This window comes from Spermophilus citellus (genome assembly GCF_964194105.1).
Source record: "Spermophilus citellus genome assembly, chromosome: 9".
In the NCBI taxonomy this organism is placed as follows: Eukaryota; Metazoa; Chordata; class Mammalia; order Rodentia; family Sciuridae; genus Spermophilus; species Spermophilus citellus.
The window spans coordinates 66,457,229-66,484,882 of NC_138191.1; the positions used below are offsets into that span (position 1 = coordinate 66,457,229).

The following is a 27,654-nucleotide window of genomic DNA, read 5'->3' on the forward strand; positions in this document are numbered from 1 at the left end:
TTGGAATATAAATTTTCAAAATAATTCCTGATGATCTTCTGGATTTCATTAGTGTCTGATGATATTTCCTTTTTCATCTTGAATTTTGTTAATTTGAGTTAGGTTCATTTGGCTAAGGATTTATCCATCTTGTTTATTCTTTCAAAATAAACCAACTATTCATTTTGTTAATTTTTTGTATTTTTTTAATTCTCAATTTCTTTGATTTCAGCTCTGGTTTTAAGTATTTCTTGTCTTCTACCAATTTGGGTGTTGGTGTGTTTTCTTTTTCTAGGGATTTGGGATTACTTATTTGGTACCCTTCTATTCTTTTAATGTATGAACTCAATTCTATGAACTTTCCTCTTAGAACTGCCTTCATACTGTCCCAGAGACTTTGATATATTATATTACTATTCTCATTTTTATAACAATTTTTACTTCTCCCCTGGTATCCATTCCTTCTACTATTCATTCATTATTCAAAATAATATTTTTTAGTCTTCAGGTTAATGGTAGTTTTGACATGGAAGGAGTCCAGAAAGAGTTGTCATTTTCTCTCAAAACAGAGTTTTAGCCTTATAGAGATAAATTAAGTTCTATAATTTCTGATACAAAGCAGAAACACAGGCTGTCTTGCTTTGTAGGATCCTTTCTCCTAAGTACTGCACTATACTACCTTTCATAACAGTGAATAAGTTACAAAAGTAACTCACAGAATTAAAATAAAAACTATTTAAAATTAGGGAAATGATGGTAAAAGGAATATAGTATAAGGAAACTTTACTTTTAGAAGAGTCACCCATTGAGAAGTGCTAGTTTATAGAAGTAATTACTAAAAAGTAAAAATAAAAATTATTTTGAATAGTAATCATTGAGGTGGCCTGCACCACGACAGAGCAGGTTCCTGCCAAGGAGCTATTATCTGCCTTGGAAAATAAGAAGTCTGAAATAATCAGTAAAAAATAAAGACATATTCAGAAATTAGATTTAAAGTGGAGCGTCTGATGGATCTTCCAGTCCTGATAGGAGCTGGAACTGAACAATTGAAAAAAGGCCCTGATTCTCTATTTAAGAGGGAGTACATCAAAGGCAGAGGTAAGGTTTCAATGGGAGGAGTCTTGTTTTGGTTCTTGCTTCTGCTGTGGCAGGGGTCTTGCAGTACACAGGTTGATTGGCATTTGACAAGCCATCTTGAGCTACACACATCTTCAAGAGATTATCTGGGTCCAGCGGGTCACTCCCATCTCAGGAGCTGAGATAGAACTTGAGTAATGACCTGAGCAGGGCACCACACAAATCAGGCATTCTTGAATCAGTGGATTCTTACTGGGAGTTCCTGATACTAGGCTTTTCTGCCTAATTGGTCCAACATAGCCCAATTTAGCCATAGTTCATAGATGGCTCCCAGCAAGTAATCACCTATGAGGAATGGTACAAAAGCTTTTCATTACAAGCCCACTTATTGTATTGTGCATGTGTAACTTTTATTTTGGGGAAAAGAATGAATTTGGATTGTAGCTGAGTCAAAATAAAAAACTGAACTTGCTGTCATCTAAGCTATTACAAAATTATATAAAAGATATTTCAATCCCTAATAATTATAATGAAGAGGTCCATCTATGGATCAAAAATATTGAAGAATTTCTGAAAAATATAAGAAAGAGAGGAAGGAGAGGGATGGAGGGGAAAGAGAGAAGTAGGTCTCTTTTAAAATGTGAATGTTTTAGTCAGCATTTTTGCTGCTGTGATCAAAATACCCAACAAGAACAATTTTAGAGGAGGAAAAGTTATTTAAGGGCTCATAGTTTCAGAGGTCTCAGTCCATAGACAGCTGGCTTGATTCCTTGGGACTCGAGGTGAGGCAGAATATCATGGTAGAAGAATGTGACAGAGAGAAGCAGCAAACATGATGATAAGGAAGTAGGAAGAGACTCCACTCACCAGACACAAAATATATACCCCAAAGGCACACCTCCAATGACCCACCTCAGTTTCCAGCCACACCCTACCTGCCTCAGTTTTCACTCAGTTAATCTCCATCATGGGATTAATTTACTGACTGGGTTAAGATTCTCACAACCCAATCATTTCTCCTCTGAACCTTCTCGCATTGTCTCACACATGAGTTTTTGGTGGACACCTCATATCCATACTGTAAGAGTGAATAAATTTACCTGTTATTTGTGTGATATTTTTATAAAATCATTTAGCAAAATTGAATTTTTATTAAAGAAGTTGGTTCCAGAGGACACAACAGAAAAGGATGAGAAAAGCAAAAGATCAGAAAACACTTTTGTCCCTGAAAGTAGAAAATTTGAAGAAGGAGGTATTTTGTTTTTCATTCTTTGACTAAGGCTTAAAGGATGAGAAGAAAGATTTTAAGAAACTGGTCCTGATTTCAGGTAAAGTTGTTTTTCATTTGTACTGTTAAAGTGTACCAGTAAGTATCTGGTCTCCATCCCATGAGGTTTATAGGAAGACAACAAAAAACCCTCTCCTAAACTTAGATATTGGTTACCCTTAAGCTAAAAATTACTATTATTTTCTTATGAGGTGTTACTGCCTTTATAATGTGTCAAATCATTCTCTTTTAGGGACCTCCAGGCTTTGAGGGAGAATCTGGTCTACAAGGTGAACTGGGTACTAAGGTAAACTTCCTATAATAGTTAAAGAGAGGTTCTCTAAACTGTCACCATTGAATTCTTTGCATTTGCCCCATTGTTGCAAACACAGATCTTGAAATTTGGTGAAGGCCCACAGATAAAAACTGTGAAGTGTTTTGGAATTCCTAACCCTTTATGATATGCCTGCCCTAGACATGCAGTTTTAGTGAAAAGAGTTTAGTCTTTCCCTTTGTTTATTCAGGGAGATGTTGGACCTGCGGGCAGTGTTGGAGGACCTGGGGAACCAGGGTTACGAGTAAGTACTTTCACAAAACCTTTTTAATGCACTAACCCATTAATTTCAGGGACTTAAAACTTACCATTTTAAACGTCTCAAATATAGCATAATAAACCTTTCTGATGCCTTTACAAAATGTTTGTCTTTATTTCATAATCTCAAAAACTGAAACTAAACCCTGCCTACATTCTCACTTAGAAGCATTTAGAGTCCTAACCCCATATACTATTTCCTCAAAATCAGTTGCCAAAAATGTGGCATCACTGTGATTAGTCACTTATGGTAGCCTTTGGAAGGAATTCATGAATACCAGTGACCAACTCTCAGGATATCTCCTGACTTAAAAGAGGCAGATGAAAGATTGAAATCTAATTTATATTTTAAAAAGCACCCTAGAATCATGCTAAGTTAATAATATGCAAAGAAATATTATAAATAGTTGTAATTTGTTATCTTAGAGAAGTTATACTGTGATGGATAGCTTTATTTTGAGCTGTAGTAAGGAATTTTCCCCAAGAACACAATATCCAAGATAATTTTAAGAAGCATTTGTTAATTAAAAGACAAACTGGGGAAATATACTTTTATATCTGGTTTGTTTCTGAACTTTCCCTTTTTTAGGGTAGTGGAGTGAGTCAGACGTGAGGGTGATGGAAACATCAGTGATGGGAGATATAAACAACTATTAATAAGAACAAAAAATTTATTTTAAAATAATTTAGGCATCAAGAGACCCAGTGCTACTCTAACAGCTTCTTAAACTATGACTCTAATATTTATTTAAGTTCCCTGTGTAGAGAGTAGCTTCTCAAGGTATCATGACCTCTCTGCTATCTTTCAAGGAGAAACCCTAAAAATCTGGTAGAATAATCATAGTCAAGTAAATTGAGTATAGCAAAATACACTATTTAATGAAATGTAGTATTTATATTCCTTGAACTCAAAAGCACACGTTTAGAGCTACCACATGAATATGTTAATTACCTAAATTTATTAATATTCTGGAACCATCTTATATTTAAATTTACAACATTCTATTTAAATTTTCTGCTAAGCTATTTAAGGCAAATTAAATCATTCTTATTCTGTCATATCCTCTTTATAGATAAAGTAGAAGTAGAAATAAATGAATACAAACTTACTACTTTCTATACGTGCTGGGACAAAGAGTAAAGATAAATAAGATGAATGATCATAGTAAAAAATTAATCTTACTGTTTCTGCTGCATAATAGGGTGAACCAGGGGCTCCTGGAGAAGAAGGTCTCCAGGGAAAAGATGGATTAAAGGTAAACTGTATTTTTATTTTTTTTTTTATTTTTTTTTTTATTGGATGTTCACAACATTACAAAACTCATGACAAATCATATTTCATAGATTAGAATCAATTGGGTTATGAACTCCCATTTTTACCCCAAATACAGATTGCAGAATCACATCGGCTACACATCACATTTTTACATACTGCCATATTAGTGACTGTTGTATTCTGCTACCTTTACTATCCTCTAAAATCCCCCCTCCCCTTCCCTCCCATCTTCTCTCTCTACCCCATCTATTGAAATTCATTTCCCTCCATGTTTGTTATCCCATTCCCCTCGTAAACTCTTATATATAATTTTGTATTACAATGAGGGTCTCCCTCCATTTCCATGTGATTTCCCTTTTTTTTTTTCTCCCTTTCCCTCCCGCCTCATGTCTCTGTTTAATGCTAGTCTTTTCTTCCTGCTCAGCCTCACTGTTCTGCTCTTAGTTGCTCTCATTATATCAAAGAAGACATTTGGTATTTGTTTTTTAGGGATTGGCTAGCTTCACTAAGCATAATCTGCTCTAGTGCCATCCATTTCCCTCCAAATTCCGTGATTTTGTCATTTTTTAGTGCTGCGTAATATTCCATGGTATATAAATGCCACATTTTTTTTATCCATTTATCTATTGAAGGGCATCTGGGTTGATTCCACAGTCTAGCTATTGTGAATTGTGCTGCTATGAACATCGATGTGGCAGTATCCCTGTAGTGTGCTCTTTTAAGGTCTTCAGGAAATAGTCCGAGTAGGGCAATAGCTGGGTCAAATGGTGGTTCCATTCCCAGCTTTCCCAGGAATCTCCATACTGCTTTCCAAATTGGCCGCACCCGTTTGCAGTCCCACCAGCAGTGTACAAGAGTACCCTTTTCCCCACATCCTCGCCAGCACTTGTTGTTGTTTGACTTCATCATGGCTGCCAATCTTACTGGGGTGAGGTGGTATCTTAGGGTGGTTTTGATTTGCATTTCCTTGACTGCTAGAGATGGTGACCATTTTTTCATGTACTTGTTGATTGATTGTATGTCCTCCTCTGAGAAGTGTCTGTTCAGGTCCTTGGCCCATTTGTTGATTGGGTTGTTTGTTTTCTTATTGTCTAATTTTTTGAGTTCTTTGTATACTCTGGATATTAGGGCTCTATCTGAAGTGTGAGGAGTAAAAATTTGTTCCCAGGATGTAGGCTCCCTATTTACCTCTCTTATTGTTTCTCTTGCTGAGAAAAAACTTTTCAGTTTAAGAAAGTCCCATTTGTTGATTCTTGTTATTAACTCTTGTGCTATGGGTGTCCTATTAAGGAATTTGGAGCCTGTCCCCACAATCTGTAGATCGGAACCAACTTTTTCTTCTATCAGACGTAGAGTCTCTGATTTGATATCTAGCTCCTTTATCCACTTTGAGTTGACTTTTGTGCATGGCGAGAGGAGGGGATTTAGTTTCATTTTGTTGCATATGGATTTCCAATTTTCCCAACACCATTTGTTGAAGATACTATCCTTTCTCCATTGCATGTTTTTAGCTCCTTTATCAAATATAAGATAGTTGTAGCTTTGTGGATTAGTCTCTGTGTCCTCTATCCTGTACCATTGGTCCACCCGCCTGTTCTGGTACCAGTACCATGCTGTTTTTATTACTATTGCTCTGTAGTATAGTTTGAAGTCTGGTATCGCTATACCACCTGATTCACACTTCCTGCTTAGAATTGTTTTTGCTATTCTGGGTCTTTTGTTTTTCCATATGAATTTCATGATTGCTTTATCTATTTCTACAAGAAATGCCATTGGGATTTTGATTGGCATTGCATTGAACCTATAGAGAACTTTTGGTAATATCGCCATTTTGATGATGTTAATTCTGCCTAACCATGAACAGGGTATATTTTTCCATCTTCTAAGATCCTCTTCTATTTCTTTCTTTAGGGTTCTGTAGTTTTCATTGTATAGATCCTTCACCTCTTTTGTTAGGTTGATTCCCAAGTACTTTATTTTTTTTGAGGATATTGTGAATGGAGTGTTTTTCCTCATTTCCATTTCAGAAGTTTTGTCGCTGATATACAGAAATGCCTTTGATTTATGTGTGTTGATTTTATATCCTGCCACATTACTGAATTCATTTATTAGTTCTAGTAGTTTTCTTGTAGACCCTTTTGGGTCTTCTAGGTATAGAATCATGTCATCCGCAAATAGTGATAATTTAAGTTCTTCTTTTCCTATTTTTATGCCTTTAATTTCTTTCGTTTGTCTAATTGCTCTGGCCAGTGTTTCCAGAACTATATTGAATAGAAGTGGTGATAGGGGGCATCCCTGTCGTGTTCCAGATTTTAGAGGGAATGCCTTCAATTTTTCTCCATTCAGAATGATGCTAGCCTGAGGCTTGGCATAGATAGCTTTTACAATGTCGAGGTAAGTTCCTGTTATCCCTATTTTTTCTAACGTTTTGAACATAAAGGGATGCTGTACTTTGTCAAATGCTTTTTCTGCGTCTATTGAGATGATCATATGGTTCTTCTCTTTAAGCCTATTGATGTGGTGAATAACATTTATTGATTTCCGTATATTGAACCATCCTTGCATCCCAGGGATGAATCCTACTTGATCATGGTGCACAATTTTTTTGATATGCCTTTGTATCCGATTCGCCAGAATTTTATTGAGGATTTTTGCATCTAGGTTCATTAGAGATATTGGTCTGTAGTTTTCTTTCTTTGAGGCGTCTTTGTCTGGTTTCGGAATCAGGGTGATGTTGGCCTCATAGAATGAATTTGGAAGAGCTCCCTCCTTTTCTATTTCCTGAAATAACTTGAAAAGTACTGGTATTAATTCTTCTTTAAAGGTTTTGTAGAACTCCGCTGTATACCCATCCAGTCCTGGGCTTTTCTTGGTTGGAAGTTTTTTAATTGCTTCTTCTATTTCATCTATTGATATTGGTCTGTTTAGGTTGTGAGTTTCCTCCTGACTCCGTCTGGGCAAATCATATGACTTAAGGAATTTATCGATGTCTTCACTTTCTTCTATTTTATTGGAATATAGGTTTTCAAAATAATTTCTAATTGTTTTCTGTATTTCTGAAGCGTCTGTTGTAACATTGCCTTTTTCATCCCGTATGTTAGTGATTTGAGTTCTCTCTCTTCTCTTCGTTAGTATGGCTAGGGGTCTGTCGATCTTATTTATTTCTTCAAAGAACCAACTTTTTGTTTTGTTAATTTTTTCAATAGTTTCTTTTGTTTCAATTTCATTGATTTCTGCTCTGATTTTAATTAGTTCTTGCCTTCTGCTACATTTGCTATTGTTTTGCTCTTCCTTTTCTAGGGCTTTGAGATGAAGTGTGAGCTCATTTATTTGTTGGTTTTTCCTTTTTTTGAGGAATGACCTCCAGGCGATGAATTTCCCTCTTAAAACTGCTTTCATTGTGTCCCATAGATTCCGATATGTTGTGTCTGTATTTTCATTTATCTCTAAGAATTTTTTGATTTCCTCCTTTATGTCTTCTATAACCCATTGATCATTTAGTAACGTATTGTTCATTGTCCATGTGATGTAGGATTTTTCCTTCCTTCTCTTATCATTGATTTCCAGTTTCATTCCATTATGATCTGATAAAGTGCATGGTATTATCTCAACCCCTTTATATTTACTGAGGGTTGCCCTATGGCATAATATATGATCTATTTTTGAGAAGGTTCCATGTGTTGCTGAGAAAAAAGTATATCCACTTGATGATGGTTGATATATTCTATATATGTCAGTTAAGTCTAAGATATTGATTGTGATATTGAGGTCAATAGTTTCTTTATTCAACTTTTGTTTGGAGGATCTGTCCAATGGTGAGAGAGGTGTGTTGAAGTCACCCGTGATTATTGTGTTGTGGTCTATTTGATTCTTGAACTTGAGGAGAGTTTGTTTTATGAACGTCGCAGCACCATTATTTGGTGCATAAATATTGATAATTGTTATGTCTTGTTGGTGAATGGTTCCTTTTAACAGTATATAATGTCCTTCCTTATCCCTTTTGATTAACTTAGTCTTGAAGTCGATTTTATTCGATATGAGAATGGCCACGCCTGCTTGCTTACGAGGACCGTGTGCTTGGTATATTTTTTCCCAACCTTTTACCTTGAGCCTGTGTATGTCTTTTCCAGTCAGATGTGTCTCCTGGAGGCAGCATATCGTTGGATTTGTTTTTTTAATCCATGTTACCAGCCTATGTCGCTTTATTGGAGAGTTTAAGCCATTAACATTTAGAGTTACTATTGATATATGGTTTGTACTTCCTGCCATGTTTGATTATTTATCTCTTTTTTTTCCCCTAATTTAGTTTGTTTCTCCATGATTAGCTTTCCTCCCATCCTCTGTCTTTACTGAGGCACTTCCCGCTGATGGTTTTGGTTATTGTTTTCCATTTCTTCCTCGTGTAGAGTTTTGCTCAAGACGCTTTGCAATGCTGATTTTCTGGCTACAAATTCTTTTAGCTTTTGTTTATCATGGAAGATTTTTATTTCGTTGTCGTATCTGAAGCTTAATTTTGCTGGATACAGGATTCTTGGTTGGCATCCATTGTCTTTCAGTGTTTGAAATACATTGTTCCAGGATCTTCTCGCTTTCAGCATCTGTGATGAAAAATCCGTTGTCAACCTTATTGGATTACCCCTAAATGTAATCTGCCTCTTTTCTCTTGTAGCTTTTAATATTTTCTCTTTGTTCTGTATATTGGATAGCTTCATAACAATGTGTCTTGGCGTTGGTCTATTGTGATTTTGTGTGCTCGGTGTCCTGTATGCATCTACAATTTGTATATCTGTATCCTTTTTTATTTCTGGAAAGTTTTCTGTAATTATTTCCTTCAGTAAGTTACCCATTCCCTTGGCATGAATCTCTGTGCCCTCCTCTATCCCGATGACTCGTAAGTTTGGTTTTTTTATGTTATCCCAAACCTCTTGGATGTTTTTCTCGTGGTTTTTTACCAGCCTATCTGAGTTGGCTAGACTCTTTTCAAGGTGATATATTTTGTCTTCATTATCTGACGTTCTGGCTTCTACTTGCTCCACTCTGTTAGTGATACTCTCGATTGAGTTTTTAATTTGGTTTATCGTTTCCTTCATTTCTAGAATTATTGTTTGATTTTTTTTTATAATTTCTATCTCCTGATAAAGATGCTTAACTTCCTCTTTTATCTGTTTTTGTAATTCATTTTCAATGTGATCTTTAAGGTTCCTTTCCATCTGTCTAAGGTGTTCCTTGAGTTCTTTATATGGCCATTTTTCTGATGGCTCCAGGTCCTCCTGAATATTTAGGCTGTCTTTCATTGTTTGTATTCCTTTTCTTCCTTGCTTTTTTATGCTCATGATACTTCTTGTTCTGTTTGACTGTTGAGTTACTGTTTACTCTTATAAGTTTATTTGATGCTTGGGAGGAGAGGTATTAGAAGGGAAGGGAAGAAGTCACTAAAGAGAGCAAGTGTAGGCAGGTGGAGTTCAAGAGAGGGGGAATAAGAAAGTTGAAAAGAAATGAAAAGACAAAAGAAAAAAAAGTGAGAAGAAAGAGAGAAAAAATGAAAAAATAGAAATTTAAAACAAACGAAAAAAAAATTATAATGGTAATAAAAAATGGAACTTGAAGTTTAAAAAATAATAGTAATAATAATAGAATAAGAAAAATTAACAAAAAAAATTGAAACCATTAGTAAGAAAGTTAAAGAACACAACAACGTCAACTACAAAAAGTGAGAATAAAAAAAAAATACTAATAATAATCTTTAAAAAAATAAAAAAAAAATTACTAATAATAAATGCAGTCATAAAGCTCGATTGAGTTCTCTTCCAGTGGGTGGAGCTATGCCCACTGGGCCAGGCTTCTCCTCTTGATAGGTGGGAGCCAATCACTGTGCCTCAGCTCTTCTTCCCAGACTGTGCGGGTCTCTAGTCCTGAATGCCTGGGTCCTTTTCTTGTGGTTCCTCAATCCGGGCCCCACTCGCCTGTGGTGCTTATCGCATTACTGTCTACACGTCGGGTCTGCTGCTCCTGGGAGCCCTGTTTTCATGGATGTCTGGGCACACCCTTTCTGTTTGCCTCCCTCAGGCCCTAAGTTTGTAGGGTTTGGGGCTGAGGACCCCCAGCGAATTTGTTTGCCCTCAGGTAGCAACTCCCCTGGTAGGTGGTGCAAGGGACCTCTGTTGTCGGCCCTGGTGGGGGCGATAGCCGGGAATTCTGTGCCGCTAGTCCCACATCACTCCCGATTCCCTGGGTCTGGCTATGGTGCTCTGTTTTTTTGTTTTTTTGTTTTTTTTTACCTCTGTGAGATCATGTGGGCCGACTAGTTATTTCAGCTGGGTTGTTAGTGCTGAGTCACGAGAAGCAGGCGATCCGGGGCTTAAACGCCGCAGATACGTGCTCAGTGTGCGTTTTCTGAGGGGCCCAAAGTGTACGCCCTAGCTCCACGTCAGCTCAGCATTGCCTAGTGATCCTGAGCAAATAGGCTTTAGATAGCAGCGCCGCCGCAGCCTCCGCTGTTCCTCGGCCCGGTGCCTAGCTCCCGGGGCCCAAGCGGCTGCCGCCGCGGCTCTCCAACCGCCTCCTCCGGAGCACGGGTCCTCTCGCAGGGGGATGCCGAATGACCCAGCCTTCGGAGGACAGGGCTCGGCACGCCGCCCCGTTTTAGTCTCTAGCTGCTGCAGCTAGACCGAGTAGACAGGGCCCTCAAGGCAGCATGCCGGAAGCAAATGGCGGCTCCCGCGGAGTGGATTTTCGGCCCCGAAACCCCAGCCCAGCCAACAATTTCAGTCCACTAATTCTCCCTGTATAGACAATATTAAAAAAAAAAAAAAAAAAAAAAAAAAGGGCGGGTTGTACTGAGCTTTCTTAGCCTCAGGTACTTAGGATCCACTGCTGATTACCCATTCAGCTTCTCTGCGGGGAGCGAAGTGGAAGAGGAAGCAGATGGGCGCAAAGCGCCCGTGGCTCTGAGGAGAAAAGCGTCAGGGAGCCAAGCGTCTCTTTTTCAATCTTTTTGTTTTTTTTGCTGCTTGGCCTGGTGGTCCACTACAGACTAATGGTGAAAGGAGCTCTAACAAGCTGCGCAAAGTCTCGATTAAAGCCTCTGCTCTGAGCTCCAGGCTCAGCACTTCAGCCACCCCTGTACGCAGCCCAGTTCGCTATTTCATAGAGGCTTGGTTAGATTCCCTTCAGGTCGCCTCCTGGGCTGGGCGGGCTGGGGGCTGTTTGATGAGCGGGCGGAGACCCTTCTCACCACGCCAGGTCCTGCAGCCAGGGGCCGTTTGCAGAACGGGCAGGCAGCGGGGACCCTTCCCGCCGTGCCAGGTCCCGCCTCCGGGGGCCGTTTGCAGAACCGGGCGGTCAGCGCCGGCTGCCGTTTGGCGGCGGCTGGCAGTGGGACTAGTCCTCTGCACCGCGTGGCCAAGATTCACTCCTCTGGGACAAACTGTCACCTCTAATCAACTTACTAATTTCCGTCAGGTCTCTTTTCAGCGGAGTTTTGCTCGAAGTTCATCAGTAGGTAGAATCTGGGTGTATTAATGGATCTTTTTGATCCCGTTACTGTAGAGATACTGAACGTGCTGTTTCCTCGCCGGCCGCCATCTTTCCTCCCTCCGTAAACTGTATTTTTAATCTTACATATAAAATAGATGTTCTGTGAAATCTTTAAAACATTAAACGATTGTTTTCGTATGCCATATACAAGCCAGTATATTGTGTGGCATAATTATTTTACTGCATTTCTTTTGAAATTTTTTTCATTGATTTCCAGGGGACTCCAGGAGAAAGGGGACTTCCTGGAGAAAATGGAGAAAAAGGAGAGATGGGCTTACCAGGAACTATTGGGCCCTTTGGTAGTCAAGGTAGAATGGGCCTTCCGGTGAGTACTGCTGTGTTCATTTTCAAATACTCAGTGAACTCAGTTCCTATATGTATGCATATACCCACCCCCCAACACATACAAACACACTTTAGTAACTGAAGTACTGAATTGTGCCTTGAGAAAGGAAAAATGTAGGGACTATTTATCCACCCTCCAGATACAAGAAGGCCTGGAATTTCTTATGTAAACCATTTGTAAGGGAATATTTTTTGTTGTCTTAGTTTGATTGAATATTTTTAACTTTATTCATAGAATAGACATTCTTATTGTAAATTTAATAGCTTAGATCCAGCATGGAAACTCTTTATAAGCACACTATTAGCTATTGATATTTGATCCTGAATTGTATTACTTTAAAGAAAATTCTAAATGTCATGGAATCAATTCCCTTACCTTGAGGCAAATGGAAGATGTGAATAAATAATGTAAACAGCTTCTCTCTAGCTTCAACACTTAACTTATAGGATTTGTAATATTCTTCCATACAGCTGACTGATAACTTTACTTTCCTGTTCTTATCTTTGGGAATACTCTTCTTTTTTGGAAGTTATCCCTTATGACCCTACCAGGAAATTCTCTTTCCTCTGAACTCCAGCAATCATCATCAGCCTTTGAAAGATTAAAAGTTAACTTTTAAGTATTTGGTCTGTTTTTTCAGGAGATCATACCTATTCTGAAGCAGATACTCTTCCCATAAACCTCAGTGCTTCTTTGTTGCAGTATTTCTACGTGGGGGGCTCGATAAAGATTGAGAAACTGATCATGCAGATGGGGTGGGAGACAAAGTAGTGATTTATAACGTTGGTTATCTTTTTGTGTTTTTCCTCTACTTTTCCTCCTTTGGCTTCCAATCTTCAGATCATTAGTGTCCTATATATGAGAGTCCCTGCCCCATTCAACTCAATTAGTTTGCAGAACAAAGAAGAAAGCTCTTCAACTAACGCCATAAGTGATGCACAAACTGGCCATCGCATCATTCACATTTACTCGTGGCTGTAAGTCCTTTAGTAGCAATTAAAACAGTGCTATAACACATCTTTCCCCAAATAATGGATAATCGTACCAGTGTATTTCAAAGTGACATTTGAAGAATGAGGATAAACCAGAAGTTGTTGTGAGCACTAGCAAATTGAGTCATTTTTCCTTCCATTTTTACCATAGTGGTGCAGTGCCTATATTTTCACTCAGTCCTAAATAACTGTGATGAGTATTCCACCATAGCATACACAAAGTCCCAGAGAATCCTCCCTAAACTCTTAAATATCTTTGCCCCAGACACTGAGCAAAACACACTCATTTATATATTCTCATACCATCCTAATAACTATAGATACTATTTCCCATTTTGTAACTGGAAAAAACTCAGACTCACAGTCTAGTAGTTCATACAAGAAAATACAGCAGATAGCTGAGCTGGCACTAATTCTTTATTTTCTGACTTCTGTTTTGAGAAAACAGAAGAGAGAGCCTTGCCTAAATAGCAGTTTTGGTCCTATCTTTTGCCTTCCTAGGGTTCTTGGTAGTTTTGTAAAATCTTTTTTAGAGAATTTTTTTTTCCATTAGTATCAGGCTAGACCCACAGAGAAGCCAGGTAACAAGTTCAAAAAATTGTGATTATCTTCCTGATAATTCTTGTTACATTTATGTTTTTATATTTTAAAAGCTGCTGATAATTATTCATACTCTAGCATGGATTTTTTTAAGCCAACTTACTTAGTTCCCTAGCAGAATCCTAAGAGTGGGAAAGGCAAACACACTAGGAAAACGGAAAGACAAACAAAGCAGGGACCCTCAGGATGATGCAGCATGACAATTGATGATGGGAAGAGCAGAAATGAAGGGGCTCAAAACAAGGCATGGAAAATTGATAAACACAGATTTCATCTGCTTCTTAATTTTTCCCAGGAACAATTCTGCCTAGTACACATCTTTGGTGCCTTTTTTAGTAACAACACATGTGTGTTTCTTTTTTATTCTTTTTGTTGTTCTCCTTGGAATTTTAAATGCCTTTCAGCTTATAAACTCAATAAAAATACCATGGCATATTTTTTCAAAAGAATTTTTTGATCCAAGGAACTATTGCTTAATCAGACAGCCTGATGTTGGATTTATTTTTCACTTTTAAAATTCTTCCTTAAGCAGTGTCATAAAGATACTACCTCGGGTTCTTACAAAATCAACAAAAAAGAGAGTGAGAAAAAGAAAGAAAACTTCTTAATTTTTTTTTCAAGGAAGGAGAAACTTTCTTACATTCTTTTTACTTCCTAGAAGATTGAGAATGATTGAAAAACAAGGAAGCATTCATTAGCAAATTCCAAATTCATACTATAGCATTCTTTGAATAGGAAAAAAATTATTTATCTTATCCTTGAATTCTCTGCTAAACTGTCCAGTTTCCCAAATGCATAATTCTGTATGAGAAAAGAGCATCTGAAAAGAAATACCTACTGGACTCACAGTCTGTCATCCATTCCTAAAAATTCTACTTCTGTGGTACCTAAGATCTAAACACATGTGGAGCTGGGAACTCCAAAGTAGAACATATTAAAATGAAATTATCTTGTTTTATTCCTTTAGGACAAAATTCGGTTGGATTTATTTATGTCAGCTAACACATGTGTATTTGGATTCAGTATAGTTGTGGAGTATTGACATAATCAAGAGTTTCGTTTATATTACAACAGAGGTTTAATATTTTAAAATATTATATATGTAAGTCACATATTTTACAAACCAAAGAAAAAATATAATTATTCCAAGAGATGAAAACAAAAAATTAATAAAATTATATCCATATATCAACTATCATGCTTAAGGTGGAAACATCAAATAAATGAACCAAGTACCACTCTCTAGTCACCATTTTCATGTAATATTTACTCAGAGTCCCAGCCAGGATAGCAAAGCAAAATTAATAATCTCTAAATTATAAGAATTAATGAGGGCTGGGATATAGCTCGATGGTAGAGCACTTTCCTAACATGTGTGAGGTCCTAGGTTTGATTTCTAGCAAAAAAGAATCAATGAGAATTCAGGAAGTTGTACAATATAAAATTATTATATAAAAATTGGTACTGTTCTTTTTCACCAGTAATAAGTAGTTAGAAAGCTTTTTTACATACAATTTTAAATATAATTATAATTAACAACAAAATTAAGTACCTTATAATAAATCTATCAAAATATTTGCAAAAAACTTGTGGAAAATTTTTACAATTTGAAAAAAAAAAAAAAACTTGGCCAGTTTATTAAAGAAGACCTAAAAAATGGATTTATGGATTGGAAGTCTTCATACAATAGAATGATAAAATTCTCCTCTAAATTAGTTTATACATTTAGTATGATTTCCATCAAAATCTCTTTAGGAAATTTTTGTTTATAGAACTTGATTGATGAAAAGTAATTTTAAGGGCTGGGGCTATAGCTCAGTGGTAGAGCACTGGCCTCACATGTGTGAGGCACTGGATTCAATCCTCAGCACCACATAAAAATAAAAGTAAACAAAATACAGATATTGTTTTAAAAAAGTGATTTTAAAACTAATGTTGAAGACCAAAGAGCAAAAATCGATACAATTTTAAAGCAAATTGGGAACCGGGGGCAGGGCTTTTGTGAAAGGGAGAACTTGACCTACCTAATAAGAGTAATTAACTTAATTTCGTATTGCTCACATGTTGACCAATGCAAATAGAAGATAACCTAGATCTAAGTATATTTTGAAATGTTTCATAATTTGATATTGCACTGTGTATCTATAAGGAAAAGATGAACTATTCAATAGATGAATTACTATAACTGGTTATCCCAATGGGGGAAAATCTCTCCCACACACAAATGCACATATGTGCTTACACACATCCATGCACACACTATGAATTAAATTCTGATTAAAGTTTAGCTATGGAAATAAAAATTTTAAAACTTTTAGTAGAATATTAAGAGATTTTTATGACCTCATGGGAGGAGTGGAAACAGTAAGAATCATAACAAAACATGAAAAGGAACAAGAAAATATTGATGAATTTGACTACATTAAAATTGTAAACTTGTGTTAATCAAAAGTTACAAATACAGTGAGAAAAATCAGCTAAGGCTAGAAGAGATTTGTAATATATAGAAAGTGAACAAATATATATAAAAACTTTCATGTAATTCAAAGAAAGCAGAATTCAGGAACCAGAAAATCAAGCAGATATATCAAGTAACTATATGAGTAGATGCTCATTTCTCCTTAATAACCAGTAATGCAAATTGAAATCAAAGATAACATCATTTTGCTCTCATGGGGTAAACATATTTTAAGTTCAATAGTACCAAACATTACAGAAGATACAGAGTAACTGGAACCCCTATGCATTTGCCATGGGAATGTAAATTGGCAAAACTGCTTTGGAGAATGATTTGGCAATGTCTAATATAGTATATTGAAGATATACATATTCTGAAACCCAGCAAGTCAACTCTAGGGTTTATAACCTAATGAAAACTCTTAACATAGATACAGGGAGGTATGCACAGGGTGTTTATAATATATAACACATTATCTATATAACAAAAAGTTAACCATTAGAAAAGTGGTTGAATTATGATTTGATAATATAGAATCCTATAACAGTAAAAAAAATGAGAGGTGTGTTAAAGACACCCTGAAAAACTGAAAAAAACAAAATGTTGTATTAAAAATTTTGGAATAATGCATAAAATATGATACTCCTTATTTTAAAAGGTGTAAAATAGTGACATATTGCTTGGGGATACTATAAATGGAGTTTAAGAAATTCATAGTATTAACAAACAAAGTCAGAATGATGATTGTACTGAGTGGGGAGGAAGATGATGTGTTTGGAAAGGTATATGTATATATTTGGGTTTAATTATGTATACATATATTGGTCCTATTTATTAAAGTGGGAGGTAAGTTCATGAATTTTCATTGTATCTTCTAATTTCTTTATAGAATAGTTATATAGAATAGTTAAGTATACTATTGCATGATTTACTTTAAAAACTTGTGAAAATTAATATGTATTGAGCTGTTCATTAATAGTCTAATACTTTCTAAATTTTACATGCATTATCTGATTTAATCCTAGTAACTCTTCAAAGAGGTTTTATTGATCCCCTTTTATCTGGGAAGAAAACAGAGACCTTTAAAAATTAAATAATCTGCCCAGTGTCCATATAGCTATTATAGCTATTTAGTGCCAAAGTCATAATATGAAGCTGCTTGTGTAGTCTGACTTTTTAAAAGTTCACTTATTCTTTTCAGGGTTCTGAGTTCACAGTAGCTCATAGAAGTGTTAAAATGGATTCATTTGGGTTTAATTCTCTATAGAAGATTCATCAACTTTTTTTAAGTCCTTATTAGCTTCAAAGAACTCCTCAGAATAGTGCAACTATCATTTCTACCTCTGGATGCAGCTATAACTACAGCAATAGAACAAAACTGCTCTGGCCTCTAAACTCAGTGAGGCTAGAAAGAAGAGCATTTGCTTGGGAGCACAGGGCATGAGTCATTTCCTTAGGTATCTGTTTATTCGTTCAACAAATATTTATCAAGAGCCTACATAGCACAGTGGTAAACCACAATTTATTTCTTTCTACATCATTTCTGCAGATTGCCAAGCTTTGGGGACACAAATTTGAAATTTCCATTCTCATTTCCAACTAATGAAAGGAATGTTGTGATTAATTATTTGCCATTTTAGAACATCCAACCTGGCTCAATATGGATCACACTTAAGCCTACCCATTGTTGATCTGAAAATTCATGTGGCATAACACTTTTTTAATTTAAAAAAGTATATATTAAAATTTTTTCATCTACTTTTGACAAAGTACCAATTGAAATGAAAATATTATTTAAACAGTAGTCTCGCTCGCTGTATTTTCTCCTCTTCCTTTTTTTTCCCTTACAGATCAAAGAATATTTCTTCAAACTTCCATACTCCAGTGAGATTTTGAGATTTTTCTTAACTATGCATTATATTTTATAATCTTATTCTTTCAAGATTCTGAGTTCACAGTAGCTCATAGAGGTGTTAATATGGATTCATTTGTGTTTAATTCTCTTCCCATTAATTAAAATAAGTGTATTGAAATAAAGTAATTTTTTTACTACACAGTTTAGTTTTTCCTATCTTGGCAGGTTTATGTGTGTGAAATTTATAGTTGGTCACAATTGTGCTTTTAAATCACTGTGAAAAGTAGCCCTTGTTTTTATTTAGTGTATATTTCAGTAGTTATCTGATGTAAGTATTCAAAATTCCACTCTTTTCTTTAACCATTTATTTCTTTTTATATATTGAATATTCAGGGACCCGAAGGAATGATAGGAACTCCAGGACAAAGAGGTCGTCCAGGAAAAAAGGTAATGTTTAAATATTTTTTAGTATTTTTTTCTTCTTAAGGCCCAGAAATCCATAGCATGCTATAGTATTTTGATTTGCACTAAATATAAAATTCATAAATTTGGTGTTTAAAGGCACATTTGTATAAATTAATATTTAATTCCACTTAGAAATATATGTCACTTTTCTTATTTGAAAGCAATTTTCCAGTTTGGAATTTGTTTTTTTTTTAAAAAAAATTCTTTTTCCTTGGTCTCTTGTTTTCCAAAAAATCTTTTAATAGATCATAGGTGAAAAATAAAAAAGATAAAATGAAAATACTCTATCATTTGTGCTATTTGATAACGACTTTAGTAAAATATTAGAGGGAAAAGATTATAATTGTTTCTGGATTTTTATTAATGTGTTTTTCTAAATTGAAAAGATTAATGATTGATATTATCTTTCTCATCCAATAAGAACCACAAATTCAGAATATTTTTCAGTTGCTTACTTCATATTTTACTTTTTAACAGTTTACATATTTGTAAAATTCTAATACATTATAATGAAAAATTCATCTTTGTATGGGACCGATAATTTGTTCAAATGTTGATAAGGTATGACAACAGTTTTCACATTGGACTGTGACAATTCAGAATATATTTCTCATAATTAACCAAATCACACCATATTCTAGTTCCCAAAGTCCAGCTCTTGCTTTTTTACAGATGTACACCTACTCCATTATTCTCAAATTTTTGTAACAGTGGAAGGGATAATTAAGAAATAAATAAACAAATGAAGTAAATTTTAGTTGCCATTCGTGCCCATGAAAATAATACCAATATTGAAGTCTCTCTCATTAGATATAATATTATATCCAAAATCAGCATTGAGGCTGGCAGTGTAGTTAGCAGTGGGGCATTTGCCTAGCATGCACAAAGCCCTGAGTTTGAGCCCCAGCACACCACACACACACACACACACACACACACACACACACACACCTTTACCTTTTCTTTTGTGTCTTCTTGAATATCAATAACAGGAAAGGTTGATTCCCATGTTCAGAAAATGAATAAATACACTTAATGTTGTTTAATAGCTGTTGTATTTTGGTGCTTAAAGTGGGGGACACTCAGTATAATGGGAAACAGAAGGAAACCAGTTTTCAGAAGGATATAAAATGATATTTTGAAGGCATATGTTAACCTAGTGAGTAATGATCCTACATGTGTAGAACTGCACACTGAAGCCTTTTTTGCATGAAACTGACCTTTGAAATACTGAAATTCTCTGTGGAAACAGACTTCTCATCATCTGTGTTTCCTCATAATAATAATATATACATGCGTACAGATATATGTGACAAAATTTAAAATTAAAAAGTTGGTTGTTTGGAATTCAACATGAGCACCAGATTTCACCTGATTGGTTGGTTGAATTTAATCCTTTTAAAATCCTTATTTTTCCAAACTTACTTACATTTTTCAAATAACTTGTATGGTGATGGTATGTTTTTATTTCTAGTGGTGGTCTGTAGCTAAGAAAGTTGCCATTTACAGAATTTTTTTGAATGTCCTCTGAAGTCTCAAGTATATGATATAGTTAATTAATCTAAGTATAATTTTTTTTACATTCTCTCATACTAATTTCATCCACAGGGTGATAAAGGACAAATAGGACCCACAGGAGAAGTTGGAAGCAGAGGTGCTCCTGGACAAATTGGGGAAAGTGGTCCTAAGGGTGCCAGAGGAACTAGAGGTGCTGTGGTCAGTATTTGATTTGTTTCCAGAACTGAGTCACTGTGGGTGGAAAAGAAATGTATCCATGCTCTTAAAGCTTCATCCCTTGATTAACTTTACAGAGAAGGCAATAGTTCCATTGAAAATAATCTATCTCCATGGGATGTGGAGAATTGTAAGCATTCCACAGTACTTAAATGGCTTAGTGGTTTCTGGACATGAGAAAGGAAAAGGGAAAAAACTGAAAATGGAAATAAAATAAGAAATGAGGTTTTTTAAAAATTAGATTGTAATTCCTAACCCAAGTAGGAAAGTTTATATGACTAGCACTTAAAATCAGGATTTAATATCTGTATAAAATTATGCTGTCATGGTTGACAAATTGCTTTGAAAATTAGGTTTACTTGAAATGAGTGTTTTTTTTTCTGTGCTTGGATTCTTCATGCTTTATCTGGAGATCATTTTTTCTAACCAGCTGTGATAAATCTTCATAACATCTCTATCTTAATCTTTTGCATGAATTTTGCATGATGCTGGGAACAAATGTAGCATAATACTTCTGTACTTATAATAGCAAAATTATAAAAATTATATTGCTGGTATATTTTGGATCTATTCAAAAAGTCACAGCATGAAAGAGATGTAAAATATCTTTTTAAATTATCAACTTTAGTCTTCTAATGTTCATAAACTTAAAAAAAATTCAGGTGTATTTTCTTGTCTCCATTTAAATGTAATCAATGCTAGACACTGAACAGGCCTTTCAGAGACCATTATGTAATCCATTTGTTGTTGAGGAAGCCTCAGGTTCATCTTAAGTGTTCCATTACTTACTAATATCTTATTACCCCAGGCCTTTCCTACTCCCTTTTATTTCATTTATTAATATTTCTCTGTCTTTGACCTATATGTTAAAACCATTATATAATGTAATTAATTTTTAACAAACATAAAAACTGATACATCCAAAGAATATTGTCTTCAAAGTAGGCTCCTACTTTGGATTTTTGGCTGTAAAAGTATTCACTTTTACAATTTCAACACGCTATTCTGAAACTCCTTTCAAAGAGGTTTTACCAAATTTACATTCCCACCAACCATGTTTCACATTAATCCATTTGATGTTTGCCAATCGGATAAATGAGAAAATTATATCTCATTTTTCTATTTTTCATTTCCCTGATTACAACTAAGTAACTTGTACTTTTTACCTACAGAAGTTATCTACATGTCTACGTGTTTTTCATTACGTGGTTGTCTTTTTCTTACTGATTTGATTCTATCTATGATATGTATCTTAAATACTAATATAGTTTTGTTGAATATGTTGTAAAATGTATTACAGTGTTTTCACTTCTATCATTTATCTTTTAATTTTGCTTATGATATCTTTAGCCATACAAAACATTTTAATTTTTACATTGTCAAATTTATTAATTTTTTTCTCTACAGTTTTGGGGTTTTATTTCTTCATTAGAAATGCCTTTCCTACCTAAAGTGTATAAAAATATTCTTATCCTAATGCTTTTATAGCTTTTCATTTTAAACTCTTTGAGGCATGGAGTTTATTTTTGGTATGAGTTGTAGATGATGAATTTTCTTCTTTTCAAATTGATACATAGTTGTCACAGTTTTATCTATTGAACAGTTGACTTATTTCTCACCTTTATGAAATACTGCTATAAACTAAATTCTCAAATAGTCACTGGTTTGTTTATATCTCTCAAACTGATAGTCTGCTTCTAAGTCTATACTATACTGTTTTATTTACTATATTGTTAACAATATCTTTTGAGATCTGTTAGAGCAAGTACTCCATAACTGATTTCCTCTTTCCCGTGAACTTTAGAACCAGCATTAGTTTCCTCCAAAATTGAATTTTTGTGTAAAGAAGCTATGTCTTTCCATTTACTCATACCTTCTTATACATACTTTGAGAAAGTTGTATTTCCTTTACTCTGTTCTTACAACTCTCTTTTAGATTTTTTCTTAGCTTTTTAATAAATTTTGTTCTCATTGTTAATATAATCTTTTTCCTTTATGTCATTGGATTGGTAAAAAACTATTTTCATATTTTGATCTCATACCCACTTTAATGAATTTAGGTAATTTTTATGGAATCTTTAGGTAAATAATAATATCACCTTCCTTTATTTATTTTTTTGACTTATTACATTGCAAAAAATTCCTGAAATAGTAGTGAATAAAAGTCATCATAAGGAAAACCTTGTCCTGTGCCTATTAGTAAAAATACGACTAATGCCTCATTTTCAAGTATTCTTTGAATTTTTTTTGGAACATACTTTTATTATTTTAAAGAAATTTATTTCTATTCTTAATCAGAGTTTTAACTACAAGGAAATGTTAAATTTTCTTAAATACTTTTATAACATTTGTTTAGATAATCCCAGGCTTTCTTTCCCTTGTTAATATAAGGAAATTCATTAATGGATTTCCAAAAGTTGAATCAGTTATGAATTCCTAGGATAAATCTAACTTAGGTATGTTTGTATTATTCTACTATTACTGGATTCAATTTACTACTATTTTATGTAAGAGTTTTAGTTTCACTTATTGCATTTAGTTATCTTAAGAATTTTTCAGGAACCAGGCAAAATGGCATGTGCCTACAGTCCCAGTTAATAGGGATTCAGAGGTAGGAGGATCACTTGATCCCAGGAGTTTCAGACCAGCATGGACAACATAGCAAATCACTGTCTTTAAAAAAAAGAAAGAAAGAAAAGAGAAAGAAAGAAATTTTGCATCTGTATTTGTAAACAATTTAGGCCTTTAGCGTTTTTCTTTTTTTAATATATAGTATCTTTAATTGGGTTTGAAAAAATTTAATGTCTTATAAAATGATTTTCTACATTTTTCTGTGTTCTCTAATAGTTCAGTAATGGTTTAGAACCATCTGCTCTTCCAACTTCTCATTATCTTCCCATTATCTTCCATCTTCCCATTAAAAAGATCTGGGCTGTATATTATTTTATTAATAGTAGGTCTTTGCCTATCAAATTTTCTTCTTGAATAAATTTCTTTAGGTTCTTTCTAAAAATATTTTCTATTCTATCTAGATTTTCAAATTTAGATCAAACTTGTATTTGCTATTTTCTTCTATCTAAAATTTTAGAGCTAGGGGTATAGCTTATTAATAGAGTTCTTGCCTGGCATGTGCAGAGCCCTAGGACTGATTCCCAACACTGCAAAAAATCACAGTACAAAAAAAAAAAAAAAAAAAAATCCCGAGGTTATTTCCAAATTCTCTTTCCTGATGCTATTTTATTGTGTCTACTCTTATTTCTTGATCATACTTGCAAAAATTTAGTCATTTTATTAGTCAGTTCAAAGAATCTACTTTATTTTTTTACTCCACTCTTTTTCTGTTTTTGTTTTTTGCAGTATTGGGAATTGACACCAGGGCGGCACTCTACCACTAAGCTCTCCCCAGCCTTTTTTAAAATTTTTATCTTGAGACAGGGTCTTTCTAAGTTGCTGAGCCTGGCCTTAAACTTGTGATCTTCCTGTCTCAGCCTCCCTAGTTGTGGGATTTCGCTTTCTATTTTAATAATAATTTGTGCTTTAATTTTATTTTCTTTCTCCTCTTTTTTTGAGTTTATAGTTCTTTTATCTATCTTGTGGAATTAGTTTAGTTCGTCTGTTTAATTTCTTTGAGGTCTGTTATAAACTATAACTGTTATATACTAAAATTTTGTAAATTTTTTTTCATAAGTACAGAGTTATGTGTATTTCTGTTAGATCAAGCTTGTTAACTGTGTCACTCAAATCCTTATAGCTTTCTTACTTTTTTCCTTACTATTTGACTCCTTGATCTCTGAAAGAGGTTTTTGAGGTCTCCCCACCCACTTACTTTTTTAGGGGTTGCATATTTTAAAGATGTATTTTTAAATACCCTAAGGTTCATGGCTCATATTTTTTTATGAGTCACATATTTTATTTTTCATTGTAGTGGCTCCTATCTACCCAAACTTAGAGTCAACAGCAGCCTTTAGCTGTAGCCTTTTTGGCTACAGCTCCCACACTTATTCATTTAATCTCTAGGAAATTTTGGCTGTCTGATACCCAGTACAGGCAAGGAAGTAGAAAGACCTTCTGACTCTTTCCCCAATTATTAAACCTGATCCTATCCTGCTCCTTTAATTTCTTGATTTCAGAGTTGGAAACTTCCTTCCTTGAGACCATTTGCACATCTGTAACAATTTTCTTCTTTGCACATTTTCAGCCCTATTTTCATATCTCAAATCACAAATTTTGGTCTATTGATGATGTTTAGTTAATTGTCTTCCAGTATTGTTATTACAAATAAATTTTTAAAAAATAGCTCTCTCGCGCACGCGCTCTCTCTCTCGCTCTCTCTCTCTCTCTCTCTCTCTCTCTTTCTCTCTCTCTTTCTCTCTCTCATTTTTAGAATCATTACTTTTGCTTTTTACAATTGTCTATCTTTTCACTAGATTAGGGGCATTTATTGATTAGTCTTTAATTTATATGGTTTCCTCATCTGCAAGATATTGATAATAAGTAATTATAAGATTACTATCACATCTGTGTCATCACTATCTCTACTTTAACAACTTTGACCAAAACTACAACCATATTTATCAAAGGATATGAAAACATCTACAAGTATGTAGTGTTCTGCTGCACCTCACAGAAACATGACTTCACTTTCCAATATTTAGTGATACACAATCACCACAAACTTGGAGAGATACAAACATTTCCAAGAATTTTCTGGGGACCATCAGTATTATGACAACTGGAAATATTTCTTTTAATATGATTAAGCACATTCATAGCAGAAGTAAACTTTTTTTATAGAACTTCTGTGGTTCAAATGAAAATAAAGGACAAAAGTTGAGGCAGGAGAATGGCGAGTTTAAAGTCAGCCTCAGCAAAGGCGAGGCACTAAGCAACTCTGTGTCTAAATAAAATACAAAATAGGGATGGGGATGTGGCTAAGTGGTCTACTGCCCCTGAGTTCAACCTCCAGTACCCCCTACCAAAAAAAGGCAAAAGTTTTGTGTTTGTGGGGAGGGTGTTTTCACATTTCAGACTAGGTAGAATTTCAGACCATGAAATTCTAATGGTAAAAATGATTTAAACAAACATCTGTTTCCTCTCTTACTAATATTTATTTTGATTTTTAGGGCCCTTTAGGGCTGATGGGACTTGATGGAGAATCAGGAATTCCAGGATATATGGTAAGCATTTCTCATTAAAAATATTCACACATACACATTTATATTAAAGATGACATTCCAAATATGGAAAGTAAGATTAAATCTTCCTGATAAAACTTTCTAACATTTAGTTCTAATCCTCCTATAGAGTGAATCCTATTTTTCTTTTAAGAATAGCACAATATCTAACAGCATGGGCTTCATGGTATTAGATAGAGCATATACAAATGACTTAGAGAATATCTGCTTACTTGTCTTTTTATAGGGCCAGCAAGGTCCACCAGGACTCTCTGGGCTCCCGGGCCCTAAAGGAGAAAAGGTGTGTGTGTATACTGATATTTTAACTCTTAAGTAAGATGTTGACTTTATTAAATTTTCTGAAATAATGCATAGAAATATTTTCAAGGAATAAGAGAACAACTTTTCAAATTAGAAATTCTGCAAATTCCAAAACATTATAAATATCAAGGAGCTAAAAGTAAAATAAATTATTAAAATATCTTCTGCGTATTATTTCAAAATTAGGGTGAAATAATACATGTGAAATGCTTTGTGAGCTGTAGTCCTATAAAACTAAAATTAATTATTTACTGAAAGAGATTGGGAGACTCTAGATTACATGAGTTATTATAGTACATTTATATTAAAATATTTTAATGATTTGGAAATAATTCTAACAGTGCTTTTGATTTATGATATCATTAAAACTTGACATATTGAGAAAATTCCCAGCATGCTTTTTATATAATTAAAACAAATGAATACTTTCAAGAATCATGCACAAGTTAAAACTGTGTATAAAACATTATATGCTTCATTTCTTAGGCACATTTTCCACTTAAAAAAGATAAAACCAAATTGCATATTTTCTAACTTATTAAAATAATAGACTATGTATTTATAAAGGTTATTTCATTAATTTGGTTTGGTTGATAAATCATTATTTTCATTTTAGGGTTACCCAGGAGAAGATAGCAAAGTTCAAGGACCACCTGGGCCTCGAGGTGAACCAGTAGGTCTTTTTCTAAAATATCTTGACACCTCAAGACGAAACACAGTAGTAGATTCACAACACCAATCTCATCTTTTTGTGTGTGTATGTTGCTGGGTTGAGCCCAGGGCCTTGTGCATGCAAAGGCAAGCACTCTACCAACTGAGCTATATCCCCAGCCCAATCTTATCTTTTCAAAGAGTTTTATTTTGCTAACTTTGCAAGGTTAGATAGAAGAGCAGTATTTGCCATCATGAAATCTAAATAATGTGAAAGTCTTAGATATGAAAAAGATGCAGATCAAGTACCTTTTCCTAATATGTAGATTTGAGACAGTAACTTCCAAAATCTAACTTTCAGCATTAAATGCATTGTAACTTTATGCAGAAACTGTCCAAAATTTATATACTCTGTACTTTTATAGCAAATATTTCTCTAATTATCAAATTCATATTGATTTCTAAAGTATTGAAAAATCTAACCTATATACTTTTGATAATAGTTAAGTGAGTTCCAAACTCTTATAACAGGTTATTAGAACCAATACTCTTTAAAGATCATGGGTCTATATTGTAAGGACTAACTATAACCACAGTTTTTGAAAAGTAGCTATTATTAGTAGCTTTGATTACCTGAATAACTATCTCTGTATTCATGTTGATTAAAACAATGTGTAGTAGACATATGAAAATGAAATGAGTACAATAATGCTTAGGACCCTGAAATAAATATAACTGGTTTCATTTTCCATTTTCCACATAGTATCACTGAAAATAAAAGAATCCAAAGGCAAAAGATCAGAATATGTGGTTACTCCTGGCATTTCAGTTTGGCTCTTTGACCATGAAAGTTGCACTTTGTTTTAGAAGAAGGAAATATTCTAGAATTTTTCTGATTAAATCAAGCCATCTTACATTAGAGATGAACTTCTCTCTACAAATATATAACTTTCTTTATCAAATATATTTTAATCTGTCTAAACCATTAAGAGATAAATAATGCAAAAATTTAAAAGCTAATAGAAAAAATGGCAAATGGAGTATTATAGTGCTTTCTTTTTCACAGATTTAGGTATGCTGGGATCAAAGAATGTCAGCTACCATATAATAAATACTTATGTATTAGAAGACTATTACAACTATGCTGGTTTTATCTAATAAAAATGAAACAGACATAAACTAAGAATATACTAAATAATTAAAGCAGAGTTAGACAGTATTGTCTTTACATTGTGCCTATCAACTTTATCTACTTAGGAATAAAAGCTCACAATGCTCCATAATAAATTATGTAGCTTTGTTAACTAATTTCAATTTATTCTGTTCAGCTG

At 34.3% G+C, this 27,654-nt stretch overlaps 1 protein-coding gene across 1 annotated transcript in view; it reads left to right on the plus strand.

Moving 5' to 3' along the window:
* Positions 1–27,654, plus strand: part of COL24A1 (collagen type XXIV alpha 1 chain) — a 421,320-nt gene that overhangs the window by 306,800 nt on the left and 86,866 nt on the right. Inside the window, exons 36-44 of the mRNA XM_081305079.1 lie at positions 2,577–2,630; positions 2,848–2,901; positions 4,118–4,171; positions 11,945–12,052; positions 18,372–18,425; positions 20,052–20,159; positions 25,301–25,354; positions 25,599–25,652; positions 26,289–26,345. Of these exons, the coding sequence (XP_081161205.1) occupies positions 2,577–2,630; positions 2,848–2,901; positions 4,118–4,171; positions 11,945–12,052; positions 18,372–18,425; positions 20,052–20,159; positions 25,301–25,354; positions 25,599–25,652; positions 26,289–26,345 (597 nt within the window). The remainder of the gene's footprint in view (positions 1–2,576; positions 2,631–2,847; positions 2,902–4,117; positions 4,172–11,944; positions 12,053–18,371; positions 18,426–20,051; positions 20,160–25,300; positions 25,355–25,598; positions 25,653–26,288; positions 26,346–27,654) is intronic.